The sequence below is a fragment of the Pollachius pollachius genome (assembly GCF_949987615.1).
Source record: "Pollachius pollachius genome assembly, chromosome: 6".
NCBI lineage: Eukaryota > Metazoa > Chordata > Actinopteri > Gadiformes > Gadidae > Pollachius > Pollachius pollachius.
Window position 1 is genome coordinate 15,803,638 of NC_136939.1, and position 15,178 is coordinate 15,818,815.

The 15,178-nt window shown below is 40.6% G+C and overlaps 1 protein-coding gene across 1 annotated transcript in view; it reads left to right on the forward strand.

Moving 5' to 3' along the window:
* acsl6 (acyl-CoA synthetase long chain family member 6) overlaps positions 1-9,571 on the forward strand; it is a 30,239-nt gene extending 20,668 nt beyond the window's left edge. The window contains exons 14-21 of the mRNA XM_079738897.1: positions 1,659-1,754; positions 1,997-2,069; positions 4,911-4,999; positions 5,763-5,879; positions 6,112-6,255; positions 6,901-7,002; positions 7,669-7,740; positions 8,078-9,571. Of these exons, the coding sequence (XP_079595023.1) occupies positions 1,659-1,754; positions 1,997-2,069; positions 4,911-4,999; positions 5,763-5,879; positions 6,112-6,255; positions 6,901-7,002; positions 7,669-7,740; positions 8,078-8,218 (834 nt within the window). The 3' untranslated portion in view covers positions 8,219-9,571. The remainder of the gene's footprint in view (positions 1-1,658; positions 1,755-1,996; positions 2,070-4,910; positions 5,000-5,762; positions 5,880-6,111; positions 6,256-6,900; positions 7,003-7,668; positions 7,741-8,077) is intronic.
* Positions 9,572-15,178: the final 5,607 nt, after the last annotated feature.

Sequence of the window (15,178 nt, forward strand, 5' to 3'; positions counted from 1 at the left end):
TATATATCACATCATGAGCTGGCTGTTCTCAATTCACAACACACATCCATCCAATCTACAGGGCATTCTGACCGAAACCCATGCACTCCCCCCCCCCAACCACACAGACACAATTATTCCAGAATTCAAGCAAAGCGAATGACCAAAAGTCACTTTGAGTCAACAAGAGACTGACTCCACCGACTCCACTATCGTAATATCCACTAGTCTATACCCAACATCGTAAGAACGCAAACACTGGATAATTTAAGTTAAGCTACTTGGAGGCTATGGCTAGTAGTACTATTTCAAGTTAAAACAGCTGACCACATGAGGGCAAAAAATGATCTTGCCAAAGTACCAGCAAATCTTAAGCAATAAATATCGCATCTTACCTTTATTAATCTGCCAGTGGTCTGTAGATGTATCCCGCGGGGTTGCCTGCATGCCTGCTGCCTAACCACATCCATTTAGTTCAACAGGTTTTCGCTCTGATACTGTCCATCCGTGGTACTAACGGTCTGGTGTTTTTTTCCTATGTATTCAGGCTAAAATTAATTGACGGTCTGATGCCTCATCATTGCATACCAGCCATAGAGTATTGGTATTAATATCTCATTCATTGTCCAAGCCAGGCTGGCGCCTCATACAAAAATAATCCACAACTACGGTGCTGCAGAGGGGGCATCTAGTCACGACTGAAAAAAGACGAGATAGCGATACAACCAGAGCCTGACATTCTCTCATCCTACCTAGTTAATTATACAGCATAATGTCAAAAAGGAGTGGACAGGACATCAGAGCTTTTTTTTTTAAAGCTAAGCAGTTGAAGCTGACGTGCACAGTAAGTGTGCTAGTGTCTTATGAGCTCAGCTAAATTAATATTATTCTAGAAATATGTCATTGTTGAGTTTTTTTAGCTAGCTAGCCTCTACCAGCGCGACACAATGTTGGCTAGCATGCCTAGTGCTACCGGAGTTTTTTGCCCTATGTGCTTTAACGTTTAGCTTTCCTATTTAAATTAATTTTAAATTTATAACAGTACGGATGATTTATTTTATTTTCACTTCGATGAGGTTTCGTTAGCAGTTCGCAGACTCCCCACTAGATGGTCGTAAATCATCCATATTATTTGTACCAAGTAACAACCATGGTACCAGGCAACCGCACACTTCAAACCAATATTTTGTCAAAAACCAATTACAATATTGATAACATATATACCATAACCAACATAATTTTTAATTGTTAATTATTATTATTATTTATTTTATTTTTTTTTCTGGGGGGGACAAAATGAATCTTGCCGAAAACTGGTGGGGACGCGTCCCCGGCGTAATCGACGCCTATGCGTAAATGATTCAGCCTCTGAACTAAAATTAGGAAATAATTAGCTTGGAACTTGTGATACAAAATCGGGGCGTGGTGTTTAGTACCGTGGGGAGTGGGGAGACGTGCAAGAAGTGCAGGGTTTGAGTTATTTCACCTTCTTAAAATATAGAGCTGCCCTACATGAAAAAAACGAAAAAATACAGACAAGCCCTCCATGTCTCTGTAGTCCTACAGTTCACCGTCTCATTAAGAATCCATTGGTTCAACCTTGTTGACACACTACATCTCTGTGATTCCTTGAACATGACCTGTCTTGACCGTGCCTCTCTCTCTCTCTCTGCCCCCAGGCAAGCCTTGGGGGGAGGCTCCGGATGATCATCACAGGCGCAGCCCCTGCTTCCCCCTCTGTCCTGGGCTTCCTCAGAGCAGCACTGGGCTGTCAGGTTAGCCAGGGGATTGATATCCTAATCAGAAAGCTTGTATTGCCCCTATGACAACATATACAGGGATTTCCCTTGATCCAGATGCATACAAGACAGTCAACAACAATATACACTTCTACATGTTGTTAGCCAGGTTCATAATACATACAGCATAATACAGCAATACATATCGGCTTTGCAAAAAATACATGTTTACCAGAGTGTTTGTGTGTCTGTGTGTGTCTGTGTGCGTTTGTGTGTAGGTGTACGAGGCTTACGGCCAGACTGAGTGTACTGCCGGTTGCACCTTCACCACACCTGGAGACTGGACCTCAGGTAACTTTCAATAAAACGATTGGTCAACTTAATTTGCATTAAACATAAACATAAAAATATATGAATTCTAATCTTATGTCCGTCTCGAAGGTCAGTTGGCTTCAGAGTAAAATATTAACCCTTAAAGGTTAAAAATAATGTAATTGAGTTATGTCGTTGAACCATATTTCATGATCAGTTGGAATGTCCCATTGGACTTTTCATTGCTAATATTTGCCAGTATTTTGTCATCTGTGTACCTTCAACTGCACACATTATTGTAGTATTCCCTAGTTTCAACACAATACATCATTACTGATCTATATCCCTGACATGATCAAAGGCGGCTTCCAACAAGGGCATCGCATTCAGGCAAACAAAATATTGCATCAAACCGTCTTTGCGATCACATATATAGCCAGGCGAAACCAGAATGAATTCCATCCTCAAAGACCTGCCAATCCTTGTCTTATATAAAGAGCCCAAGCGATGGAAACAATGAGTGGCATCTTGTCGTGCCTGCACCAAACACAACACACACCTTGTTGGTTAACATTAGCTTGAAACAAGCTGAACAACATGCAGCATAGGATGATGACACTTTCTGTGTTTGCTTTATTCACACTTTCAAAAAGCCAACCGCACCACAAAAACCAGTCAGGGGGACAGAGAGTACACACTGAATGTGTGCATGTTTAATTCGCCCTGCCTTGGTTAAACAACGTGGAAGTCTTTTTATTATGCCAATGCTATGTAATTGCCCTGTAGGCACGTAGACTTTATGGTTGTGAGTGAACTTTTCCCCCTGTCTACCACTTCAGATAAGAGATACCTCTACCTCTTATCTGAAGTAATCATCACTTTGAAACGTTTTTTTTCCTAACACAGTTGACCGAGAGTGCACTACCATTGTCACAGTAATATTTGTATTGAAGGGTCACGCTTTCGAGGGATGATGTTTGAATGCCCGGCAAGATTCATAAAACACTGCTGTAATTATTTTTAAATCCAGACATTGGTACTTTTTTTGCTGTATTTAAGCATATGATACACATCTGATGCAGATATACGTAGATCTGTTTGGCATAACAGGACCGGGAATAGTGCTAGGGAATGCAGTGTTACCAGTTGCTATTATCTGCATCCTCACAAGGGTTTCCTGTAAATGGCTCACTTTAGTTCTAAACTCACAGCACCCCCTACTGCTCAATTCTAGAATGCCACATTCCAAGTTAACTAACTTCACGATACAGGCCATTTAATTTTTATGTTAGTATTTAGTACTTCATAATTTACCTCAATTCTGAATATTTGTATCACTTGACCGGTCAGATTAGGTCTGCGATTGCTCTCTTTTATGAAAATGTGGAACGCTTTAATTCTTTTCAGACATTGCTATTTTTTATATATATATTTTAGCAAATGGCAGTCATCTGATGCAAATATTTTTAATGAGGTGAACTAGTTATTTTATTAACTATGGGCTGGATGTTAAGGATTGTAAGGATGGTGTACATTTTGTTCATTGCATTTGTGTGCACAAATGTTAACTCACAAAACCATACATGCGCACACAGTGTACATCCAATTTGGCAAAACAGGTAATATGGCTGAATATGGTATATTTTTATGTTTTTTGTTACAAAGATATGTAAATTGAATAAATAAGTTTTATTAAGTTAAGTTATATTTGGCGAAATAGAGCGTAGATCTGTTTGGCAAAACAGGACTATGAGAGTGACTAGAGAATGCAGTGTTACCTGTTGCTATTCTAACCTGCATAAATGGCCCGCTTTATTTCTAAACTCACATAGTCTTACAGCACCCCCTACTGCTCAATTCTAGAATGCCACATTCCAAGTTAACTAACTTCTCGATACATCATATTTTTATTTATCACAATTTTATTAATAGGCCATTTAATTTTTATGTTAGTATTTAGTATTTCAGAATTTACTTCAATTCTAAATAAAACATTTGAACTTAAGCAATCAGATTAGGACTGCGTATGCTCTTGTTTATAAAAATTGAAACAGTATGGGGGTGTCACATTTTTCTAAACAGAAAAGTTCAGCTCTTTACAAAAGATGTTCATTAGCTGGTTAAAATTCAAATTTAGGATTTGCAATTTTGTGTATTTGTTGAGGTAGCAAAATTATTTGTATTTGTATTGGAATAAAATTGGAAATAGCCGTTAATAAGGTGAAATTTTGTTTCTAGTTTTTGTTCATTCTTATTATTTTAGGATATAAAAGTCTTAGCATAAGTATTCTTTAATAAACTATTATAATAATCATCAACGCTTAAAGGAAGGAAAGGCAATGTTTGGTCAAATCATTGCAAGGTACCGCCTATCCTACCTTTAAATGTCATATTGGTTTATGGTTTCATAAACCCAGCAATTAGCATGTATAACCATGAACATAATTGAAAATAAAATCATTTTAAAACATAACCTTCAGTTCCTAATCCACACTCAAACCAATAAACTGAACTCTTAACTAATAAATGACCATGTGACCATTGTGAACCCCGAACCAAACCAAGACAAAAAACTAGCGAATTCTAGCCTAAATATATCATGTGTATAAAATACCAACCACGCTCGCAGTTATAAGGAACACCAGCTATTTGACATGTTTTTTTTGTGATTTATTTTCTTCCCGAATACAAATATATTGCAAAATATTTATTTGAAAGAAATAAGTTGGGTTTTACCGAATACCGGATTTGTATCCACCCCTGCCACATACTTTGAAAACAAGTGATGGAGAAATTCATAAAATATGCTGCTTGCATTTTTCTTCCATCAAGAAGTAAGAAATCAATAGTTTTTGATGTTGCTGTTTGGTTGTGATGCAGGTCATGTTGGAGCTCCCCTGCCATGCAATCTCATCAAGCTGGTGGATGTGGCAGAGAAGAACTATTTTGCATCCAAGGGTGAAGGAGAGGTGAGCAGACGTGGGACACATTCTCTCTCACACACACACACACACACACACACACACACACACACACACACACACACACACACACACACACACACACACACACGAACTCTCAAACATAGAAATGGTCCCTCTGGCTGTTATCTGTCCTAATAAAAGTTAGGGTTTGCGCTTCTTAACAACGAAATGCACATCGACATAAAAAATGTAATAAAAATAATATATAATTATTGTTAATCACTGGCTGTCCTCTTTCTGTAATGAAACACACAATGGCCCCATGTTAATATTCTCACTGCTGGTCACAGCTATAAATGACACTTCTGCATCAACACGTATACCACGCTCCCTGTCACGCCGTGTACACGCCACCGCCCCCCAGGGGAGTAGCGTGTACACGGCGTCGCCCGTCTATTTGTTGGCAGGTGTTGGCAGGCGTCGCCCGTCTATTTTCTAAGTCCAGTCACAAACAAAATAACTATAATAATATATAATAATAGTACATTTTCACATAGATGCATCTAACATATTCAATGGAACAGTCTCGTTTCAGTCAGTCGGTTTCCAGTCAGTTCAAGTTAATTTGGGGTCAGAAGCACTATACTGCCCCCTTGTGTACACATTCACTTGACATGGAAGCATAAAGCAGGCGACTCTGCGAGTCCTGATGTCGATCTTTGAAAAACTGGTGTATGTAGAACTTAGGAGCACGTTTGGCACTTTTCCCTCCCCCAAACCCACTGAACCTCTCCTACCCACTCTCCAGGTGTGTGTGAAGGGACCCAACGTGTTTAAGGGCTACCTCAAAGACCCAGAGCGGACCGCTGAGACACTGGACTCGGATGGCTGGCTCCACACCGGGGACATCGGCAAATGGTTACCAGTATGTGGGCCGATCAAACTCCAGACAATTATTAAAAAATAATTATTATTGGTTCAAATAAAATGTGGTCGCTGACAACCTTGCATTTTGTTGTTGTTCTGCCCCTCTTCTTTCGTACTATTTACCGCTGTTCTATTGGTTTTCCCCCTATCCTATTCTTTCCTCTAATTTCGGTTCTGTCGGTTCTCTTCTTCCTCCCTTTTTCTATCCTCGACTTTCCCTGCATCTACAGAACGGCTCTCTGAAGATCATTGACAGGAAGAAGCACATCTTTAAGTTGGCGCAGGGAGAGTACATCTCTCCCGAGAAGATTGAGAACATCTACATCAGGAGCGAACCTCTGACCCAGCTCTACATTCATGGAGATAGTCTACAGGTCAGCCCACACACATGCACGTGCGCAGACGCACACACACACGCGCACACATATACACACAGACACACACACACATGGTCGAACATACACACACGCACCTACAAGGAACCACACGCGTACACACATGCACATGCACACATAGACACACTCACACAAATGCTTGTTCCGTAGCTGAAGTTATTTCCTACTAAAAACGAGTACTTGTTTACACGTAAAGTAACACGTAAAATGTCATTGCTACTTATCTCTTCACCTCAAATTTTGAGCTTGGCTTATATGAATCATGTCCCAATATATGCTATACATGGTGAATCACATAATATATGATTATATATTATGATATACCACAGACTTTTTAAACACTTGATCCTGATTGGTCAATAATGTTCCAAGTTTTCATTCTTTATAAATAAAGAGACACTCTATTTCTCTCTATTTTATACAAATTCTTTCTCCTCATTTTTAATTTTTTTTATATATTTTTTGGTTTCCTGTTCTATTTCATTGCCTATATAAAATTACAGGCAAATATTATATTTTGATTATATATCCTTCCTCAGTGGTGGAATAATTTCTTCATAACACTCTTGTTAGATACGTCCTTCATTTTCTAATGATGCCCCCACCCTCGTGGTTCCTCTCCAGTCCTGTTTGGTGGGGATTGTTGTTCCGGACCCAGAAGTCCTGCCTAACTGGGCCAAGAAGAAGGGCATCCAAGGCGAATACAAGGACCTCTGTAAAAACACGGTGGGTAAAGGTTCCTCCCAGTCTAAGTGTCCAATACATGATACAATACATACCGCACAATACATTATTTCCTCCCTTCAGTAACAGCTGGCATGTTAATTACGTACACACACAAGCAATAACACACAAACATGCATACACGCACGTACAAACACCGACGTAATGCGGGATTTCAAGTCGAGATTATTACATTGTCAGATGTATGAAAAGCAGGCATATCAACTGGTCTCTGAAGATCGTTTTTTGATTGTTTTTAGTGCAGTGAAGATCTGCTGCCTGAAGGCCTGTTTATTTGTATTCAATTGTTTATTAAGAGTGTAATAATCAAGGGTTTTTAGTATCTTTTGACAATCCCTACCTGAATCATAGTGTCCATGCAAAGGGTTATGCATTGCTTGATGACCATTGTTGGTCATGTTGGAAACATGTGATGATGTCCTCAGACCCAATAGTAGCTAAAGTTACACAACAATAATGGTGAATATGAAGCTACAAATGTAGAGTAGGAGGTGTTTAGTGTAGAAATATGTTCAGCTTTACTATCTTACTGAAGGGTGGTCAACTGATCATTGTAAAGGATCTGATTGATTAATATTATTTGAATCATTTTGTTTAATGTTGATGATATTAATAATTCAAAACATATGTTATTGTTTGTGTGTGTAGATGCTGAAAAAGGCCATACTGGAAGATATGGTGCGTCTGGGCAAGGCCAGTGGCCTCCACTCCTTTGAGCAGGTTGGTACTGTTTACCTTACATGAACTAAGGGATTAAATAAATGATATTACAGGCCTATTAGAAAAAGGCCTTCTAGAATACCAGCCATCCGTCTATGATGATCTAAAACTATTCGGTATTGACTTGATCTCAAAATATTGATGGAAACTATATTTTGATTGATGGAAATGCTGAAGAAGATCCCTGGAGTGTGCCATGGAAAGGGATTAAGCTCTTAACCCCTGCTGTGATGCCATAAACGGAATGAATATAAGATCAAGGATGATGTTAATATATAAAGTGAATATAAAAGTGACCTTTGGTTTGTTGTCCTTTACACTTGCATCCCCTCCCAAGGTGAAAAACATCTACGTCCACAACGAGATGTTCTCCATCCAGAATGGTCTGCTGACCCCGACACTGAAGGCAAAGAGGCCTGAGCTGAGGGAGTTCTTCAAGGGCAAGATTGACGACCTCTACAACGGCATCTCCATGTGAAGAAGACTTGGCAAAGCGGCGTTGCCCAAAGATATCTTAATACTAAGATCCTCTCGTTCCCTCCTTTTGCTGCATATGTAATAAACAAGGGTATCTTAGCATTGAGATGCTGATTCTTTGGAAGGCAAGCCAAACATGTTTGATCTGCGTTCCATCCAAACAGCCCAACAAAGGCCCAGTCCTCATTAATCTTGACATTTACAAATCAATCATTTGTTTTCCTTGTTTATTTGTATTTTTTCTTGCTCCGCCGCAACTCTTTAGTTGAAATCAACCGACAACCAAATCAAATCCCAATGTCTATCCACTGCGGGCATGGCATATCGTCTGTCTGGAAGCTCATGAAGAGGTCTAAAATCGTGAAACCAAAATGTCTCAATGGATCGTTATTCGAGTTCTCCCCTTTAGTTTCTATGAGCACTGAACATTTATATATTCTATAAAACAGACTTTCATCAAGATAACGGAAGCTAATGGGATGTATCAAGTGTGCTTGTGCTGGCCCAAACAAACACACACACATACACCTAGGTGTCTAATCCAGAGTGTAAAACACAACTCCTCCCTCTACACACTCCTTGGTCTGAAAGACATGATGTGTTGGAAGGCAGGGTAGCGTTTCGAGAACATGTGGTATTAACTTATTGCCCCCTCTCTCCTCCCTCAATAAATCTCTTATTGATTCATTCATTGGTGCACCTCAACAAGGCTGTGATTGCTAGATTCACCTGCATGCTCCTCGTTTATAGGATACACACGTTCTGGACACAAAACAAATGGTTGGCAGTGCTCACAGTACACACATTTCTTTTTCTTTTTCCTTTTTTTACCTCCATTTTCGCACAAGAGTTTGTCAGGTAAACAAGAGAAAGTGAAATAATGCAAAACCAGGGCTCAGGGCAATGCATGCAGTTTGCCTTGCAATGCTGGGACCATGACCATGTGACTTCAAATTTAAAAAGAAGAGGAATCCTTTGTGGGCATTAATAGCAGGTTGTATCAAGCCGTCCACAGCCGCTGCTGCTTGTGCAAGGCTTTGTAATGTAGTCCAGGCCTTCAAGCTCCATCCACTTGAGGAAAAATACAACAAACGTGGACTTTCAAAATAAAGGTTTTTAGGGGTTTACACATAGAAGTAATGTATAGGCTTTTTTTTAAATCATTATTACTGTCCCAAAGTGAGAGAAATGTGGTTGTACATAAGCAGGAAAAGTTAGATGTAAGCATATTTATTAACGCAAAGGTTTGAATGGATTTCGTTTAATATTTGTTGCGTGTAGTGAGATGAAATGTATTATTTATTTAACCTTTTTGCTGTAAAATGGAATCAGTACCATATCCTTAATAAATATGTGCAGCAATATGGATAAGGGAGGGCGGGGAATGGGTTATGATTGGTAAATAAATATTCTGGAATGATTTTAATCTAATGTTGCTTGGTCCTTTTTTCTAGTTTTGTTGAAGATTTAGCGGTTGGTGTTTTTAGCTTTATATTCGAAATTACGGAAACTTAAGATGATGCAAGTCCTTGGGTCTCACATTATCTTTGGAGGTCACGAGAGGTGCAATCATCTGACACCAAATCATGGCAATAGGTAGAAAAACTATGGTGAGCCTAGTCATATAAATGTTGTGGTGTTCAATTAGGAACTGTAGCGCCCCTATATGCCGACTTGCACAACATTGCTACTGGCTAAGCCTCACCTATAGTACTCAATAGGCCTACTGGGTGAGTTTCAGGGTGATTGATTTTAAAAAGACCCAACATCACGTTCCCGGAAATATTGTGTTTTTTTGGTCGTGGCGACCACACGTTTTAGCTCACCCGCCTAATCTTACTTGAGCAGATGTAACGTGACCATACTGCGCCAAATTACATGGTTACTGGTTTGGTTCAAATCAGACCAACGTCATAGGCTCATATGCAGGGGCGTTTCTAGGTTTCTGAAAGATCCGGGGCTTAGCCCAGGGCCAAAACGTAACTGTGCATGCAATTTTTGAAAATAATAACAAATAACAAAATAAACAATGTATGCAGTTTATTAATACCAATGGTAAAAATATAGATTTTCACAAACTTCCCTTTGTCTTAACAAAAAAGTGCCTCATTCATAAGCACCAACATTAAACATTTAGATAATAAATGAGTCACATAGTCATATATGTATTCTTCACATATTTTTATTAGTTTCACAATAGTAAACAATGTCTGAAAAGTATACAATGCAGAAATGCAGAAAGATAAGATGTTTAAAAGGCCAGAGCCTTTTAAACATCTTATCTTTTTGTAGTCATGCGTTTGTCTTTGTTCATTTCTTTTCTTCTACAGTATATCTGTCTTTACTTTACACTTTCCATATTGTGTATACTTGTACATTTGTCTGTGTATTATTAACTGTTACTCTACATGTATTGTCTTTCTTTCTTCATTTCTTGTTTGTAGTGAACTTTTTATTTTCACTCGTTTCACTGTTTCTTGCTCCTTTCTTTGGACCTTTGTCCTTTGAGCACAAGTGGGTATCTCCTCGATTTGACTTGGGCGAACCGGTCAATGACTTCACCATGGTCTAAGCCACAAAGCGCATCCTTCTCCACTGCCATAATAGCCAAATGATGTAGCCTCTCCTGGCCCATGGTTCTCCTCAGCCAGGTGTGGACACGGCGCAGTACACTGAACGACCGCTCACACGTGCAACTGCTGACAGGTATTGTCAAGGCTGCTTGGACAACTGAGCTCAAGGTTGGGAACATGTCTGGGTGAAGTAGCTTGTAAACACTGCCCATGTCAGAAACGGCACCTTCTCTCTTTCTTCTAGAAAGGAACTGCTTTGCCACCAGGATCTCCTCTTTTTTCAATGACATTTTATAATGTGTTGCAATCAGCTCTAGGGAATCCTCACAGAAGAAATCAACGGCCGCTGGGTTGCAAGCTTGAATGCCTCGCATTAGCTCTGCCCCCACATCAGAAAATCTGCTGTTTAGCTCAGTTACCATACGGTCAAGACATGGGTACAACAGAGTTTGTTTCAGCTGGTCTTCTGTGCCCAGATGAGCCCTTGTACCCAAGGTGGACTCTATTGTAAAGTCCTCCATCACCCTCTGCTTGTGCCTGCGACCACTGTGACTCTCACATATGTTGTTGGCATCATAGATGTGTTTTGCTTCATTGTAAAGCTTGTCTGCCATTTCATTGGTTTGGAGGGATTTCAGTGTGTCAAGGACTGCATCTTTAAAGAGTGTTGCTTGGGCCAAGTCCACAGAATCCTTCTGAAGGTACAGGTGCAGCCCCTCTGTAGTTGACAGCATACTCCGGAACATGACCAGCAGGTAGACATTTGAAAACCTGGACAGCTTTGACAGTAATCCGACTGCCAGAGGTGTTGCACTCTCTTCCAGGCACTTTAAAACAGCTGGCAGATTGTTGAGCATTGCTCTCACAGACTTCACCTGACATGCCCATCGGGTTTTTGACAGCTGGACAAGCTCACTCTTCTTCAAGCCCAGGAGCATCTGGACATCAGAGAATCTCTGATGGTTTAAGATTGATACACTGAAGAAACAGTAGACACTCTCCAATGTCTCAAACAGGTCACTGGCTTCTGGAACAGCCCTGCACGTATGGCAGAGAACCAGGTTCAGCTCATGAGCATAGCAGTGTACGTACACTGCTTCTGGGTGTTTCTCACGAAAGCGAGCTTGAACTCCACTTACTGAACCACTCATAACGGAAGCTCCATCATAAGCCTGAGCGACACACAGGAGATCATTAAGGCCATTCGACTCCAATACATTTTCAATTGCGTCAGTGATGCACTGTGCATTCAATCCCTTAAGGGTGACAAGTTCAAGGAGACGCTCTTTGACTCCGCCGTCAGCTGTAACATAGCGCACACAAACAGCAAGCTGTTCAACGTGGCCATCTCTTGCCTCATCAGCCATCACTGCATACATTTTCGATGCCTTGATCTCTTCTACGATGGTTGAAGTCACTTCATCAGCACAACATTCGATCATGCTGTTCTGCGAGGCAGGACATAGATATGTTGAATGAGAAGGGGCCTGGTAGTTCTGGAGGAAGGGGTCAAAGGTTTCAAGGAGCTTCAATACTTCTAAAAAGTTTCCCTGATTCAGGGAGGAGCTGGTTTCATCATGACCACGGAAAGCAATGCCTTGTTTCCCTAAAAGGCTAGTGACGGCCACAATGCGCCGCAGGTATTCTCTCCTTTCACTAATCTGACCGGAATTTCCAACATTCATTTGGTCGACAACATCGCCTTCTGTTAGCGTAGCTCTGTAATTCTTCCAGGCCAGGATAGATGACTTGTGGACAGCACTTGCCTCATGCTCTCGGTAGCTATCCAAGGCCCTTTTCCAGTTATTAAAGCCCTCAGTGCTGAGGAGGGCATCTTTGCTGGCTCTAGGGTTGTGTTTCCCAAAGAGCTTGCATGAGAAACAGTGTGAAGAGATTCTGCTCAAAGAATACTCCAGCCAGTCAAAAGATTCAAACCATTTGTACTGGAAAGACCGTTGCTGCTTTCCAAAACTAGTGGAGGGGTACTGGTCCCGTCTGGGTTGCTTTGGGCCTGTTTCTCGTGTCCCTAAATCATTCTTTCCTAACAGGTTCCCTGTGCTCCCTGACCCTGAGCCACCTGTATTTCCAAAAAGGGGAAAAAAGCGAAATAAAGCTATGGCCTCCTTCTCCCCCCTTTTTTAAACATGATTAAATAAAACTCTGCTATCCACAACTTGCAATTAATGGGCACTGGCAAGGATGTATACTGGGATACACTGCTGAATATTATACAATTCTGGACTAGAGATATTGGTATAGATACTCCTCACATAGCCTACAGGTACCGGCACTTGCACTTGCACTGTCCTCACTCTGGTCAGCAGCATCACTGGCAGCTGCATCTATGTATGCTGACACTGCCCTTATCTCTGAAAATGTATAAAAGAATAAATAAAAAAAAGTTAAGCTGTAGCCTACTGTAAACTTAAGATCAATATTCTATCAAATTATTGCATTTAGAAATTTTAATTTCAAACATTATAATTAGGTTGCTAAAATATGTTAAATACTACATGTAAGTGGTGTCATTGTGTAGCTCGTCAGTATTGCTTCCTCCTGCTAGTTTGCCTTCATTGGTCTCGAAACCAGGTCCTCTGATTTGCGACCACAATTGACCACCAAATAAACGTGTGTGCTATTAGTTATGCCAAGGACAAAACGACCTATTTTTTGGCGCAAGTGGGAGGTCTTTACCTCTTTTTATACTGAGAGGGAATTCACCAGGTCGACTTTGTTACATAGACACTCTTAACATAGCCTACAGGTACCTGAACTTGCACTCTCCTCCCTTTGGTCTCCTGCATGAACCCTGACTGCATCCTTATCTGCTATCATACCTGAAAATGAAGGATGTGCCATTATATGCTTAAAGAGTTCAACAAGAACAAGAACAACAAAAAAACCTTCTATTCCCATTACCTCCTTGGCTGCCAACCACTTTTGGAGCAAAAAACATTGAAATCCTTCTTTGTGACATTGTTGTTTGCAGGTCCCAGGGGGTTGGGACTCTACAGCAGATGTCGTTATAATTCTCTGATAACAAACATAAATGAGTCAGTACACTTATGCAGCCGGTCTCATTCCCTGTTGCCATGAGAATCATGTATTAACATAAATATTTCTAACTGTTATTCTTTTAATTTCATATCATATCTTCATATTATTGTCATCAACTTTAATGTTCAAAGTGGTCATTTAGACTACAGACGAAAATAACAGATATAGTAGCAGGCTTAATGCCTCTGGTCCATCACACTACTAGTCATTAACGTTAGCTAGCTAGAGCATTCTAGCTGCAGACAAAGTACAAGATATACATTTGCATTCAATTATAACATTATATACATTTACCATAAGTAAGGTTTTCAAAACGTTTACAGACATTTTAATTACTGACATATAATAAAGACATTGTGAAATCTAGGGCTTGTGCTCACTACTCACCTGTTGTAAACAGTGAGAGACTGGCTGCTGAAGTGTACTGACGCACTTGTTGCTCTGTTCTCGTGCGGTAAATGAGGGGCGTTCAAGGACCGTCGGAAAGTCAATTTTTTTCGATTTTTTTTTTTTTTTTTAACCAAAAAATTAGATTCGGGGCTAATCAAATTAGATCCGGGGCTTTAGCCCCGAATAAAACAGCCTAGTGACGCCACTGCTCATATGGTCACTTTTGTGTTTTCATTGCTGTAGCGCACACATCATGAGAACAAATCTGTACAACCACATCTGTGAACGTGGCTGCGCTAAAAGCCTCATACTTAGTGGCTAGTCGCATTGCCAAGTGTAAGAAGCCCTTTACTATTGGGGAAGAGCTAATTATGCCTGCTGCAAAAGACATGTGCAATGAACTCCTTGGGGAGGCTGCAGCAAAAAAGATAGGCTCGGTACCTCTTTCAGCCAGCACCGTCCATAGGCGAATTGATGATATAGCGGAGGATATTGAAGCACAGTTGTTGGAGAGGGTGAATGGTTCAACGTGATATGCGATCCAGGTCGATGAGTCCACTGATGTGGAAAACAGGGCAATTCCGCTTGTTTTTGTACGGTACAGATTTGAGGACGATGTGTAGGAGGATTTGTTGTGTGTGCTGTCACTTCCAACGAACACCACAGCTGCAGAATCATTCCGGGCTTTGGATGGTTATGTGTCAGGAAAATTAGTCTAGTCTTTCTGTATTGGCGTTTGCACTGATGGGGCTGCAGCCATGACTGGACGGCTGTCCGGTTTCACTGCAAGGGTTAGAGAGGTTGCACCTGACTGCGAGCCCACACACTGTGTCATTCACAGGGAAATGCTGGCTAGCCGAAAAATGTCGCCCGAGTTAAATGGGGTATTAAATGATGTAGTTAAAATAATCAACCACATAAAAGCACTCAACTCTCGTTTA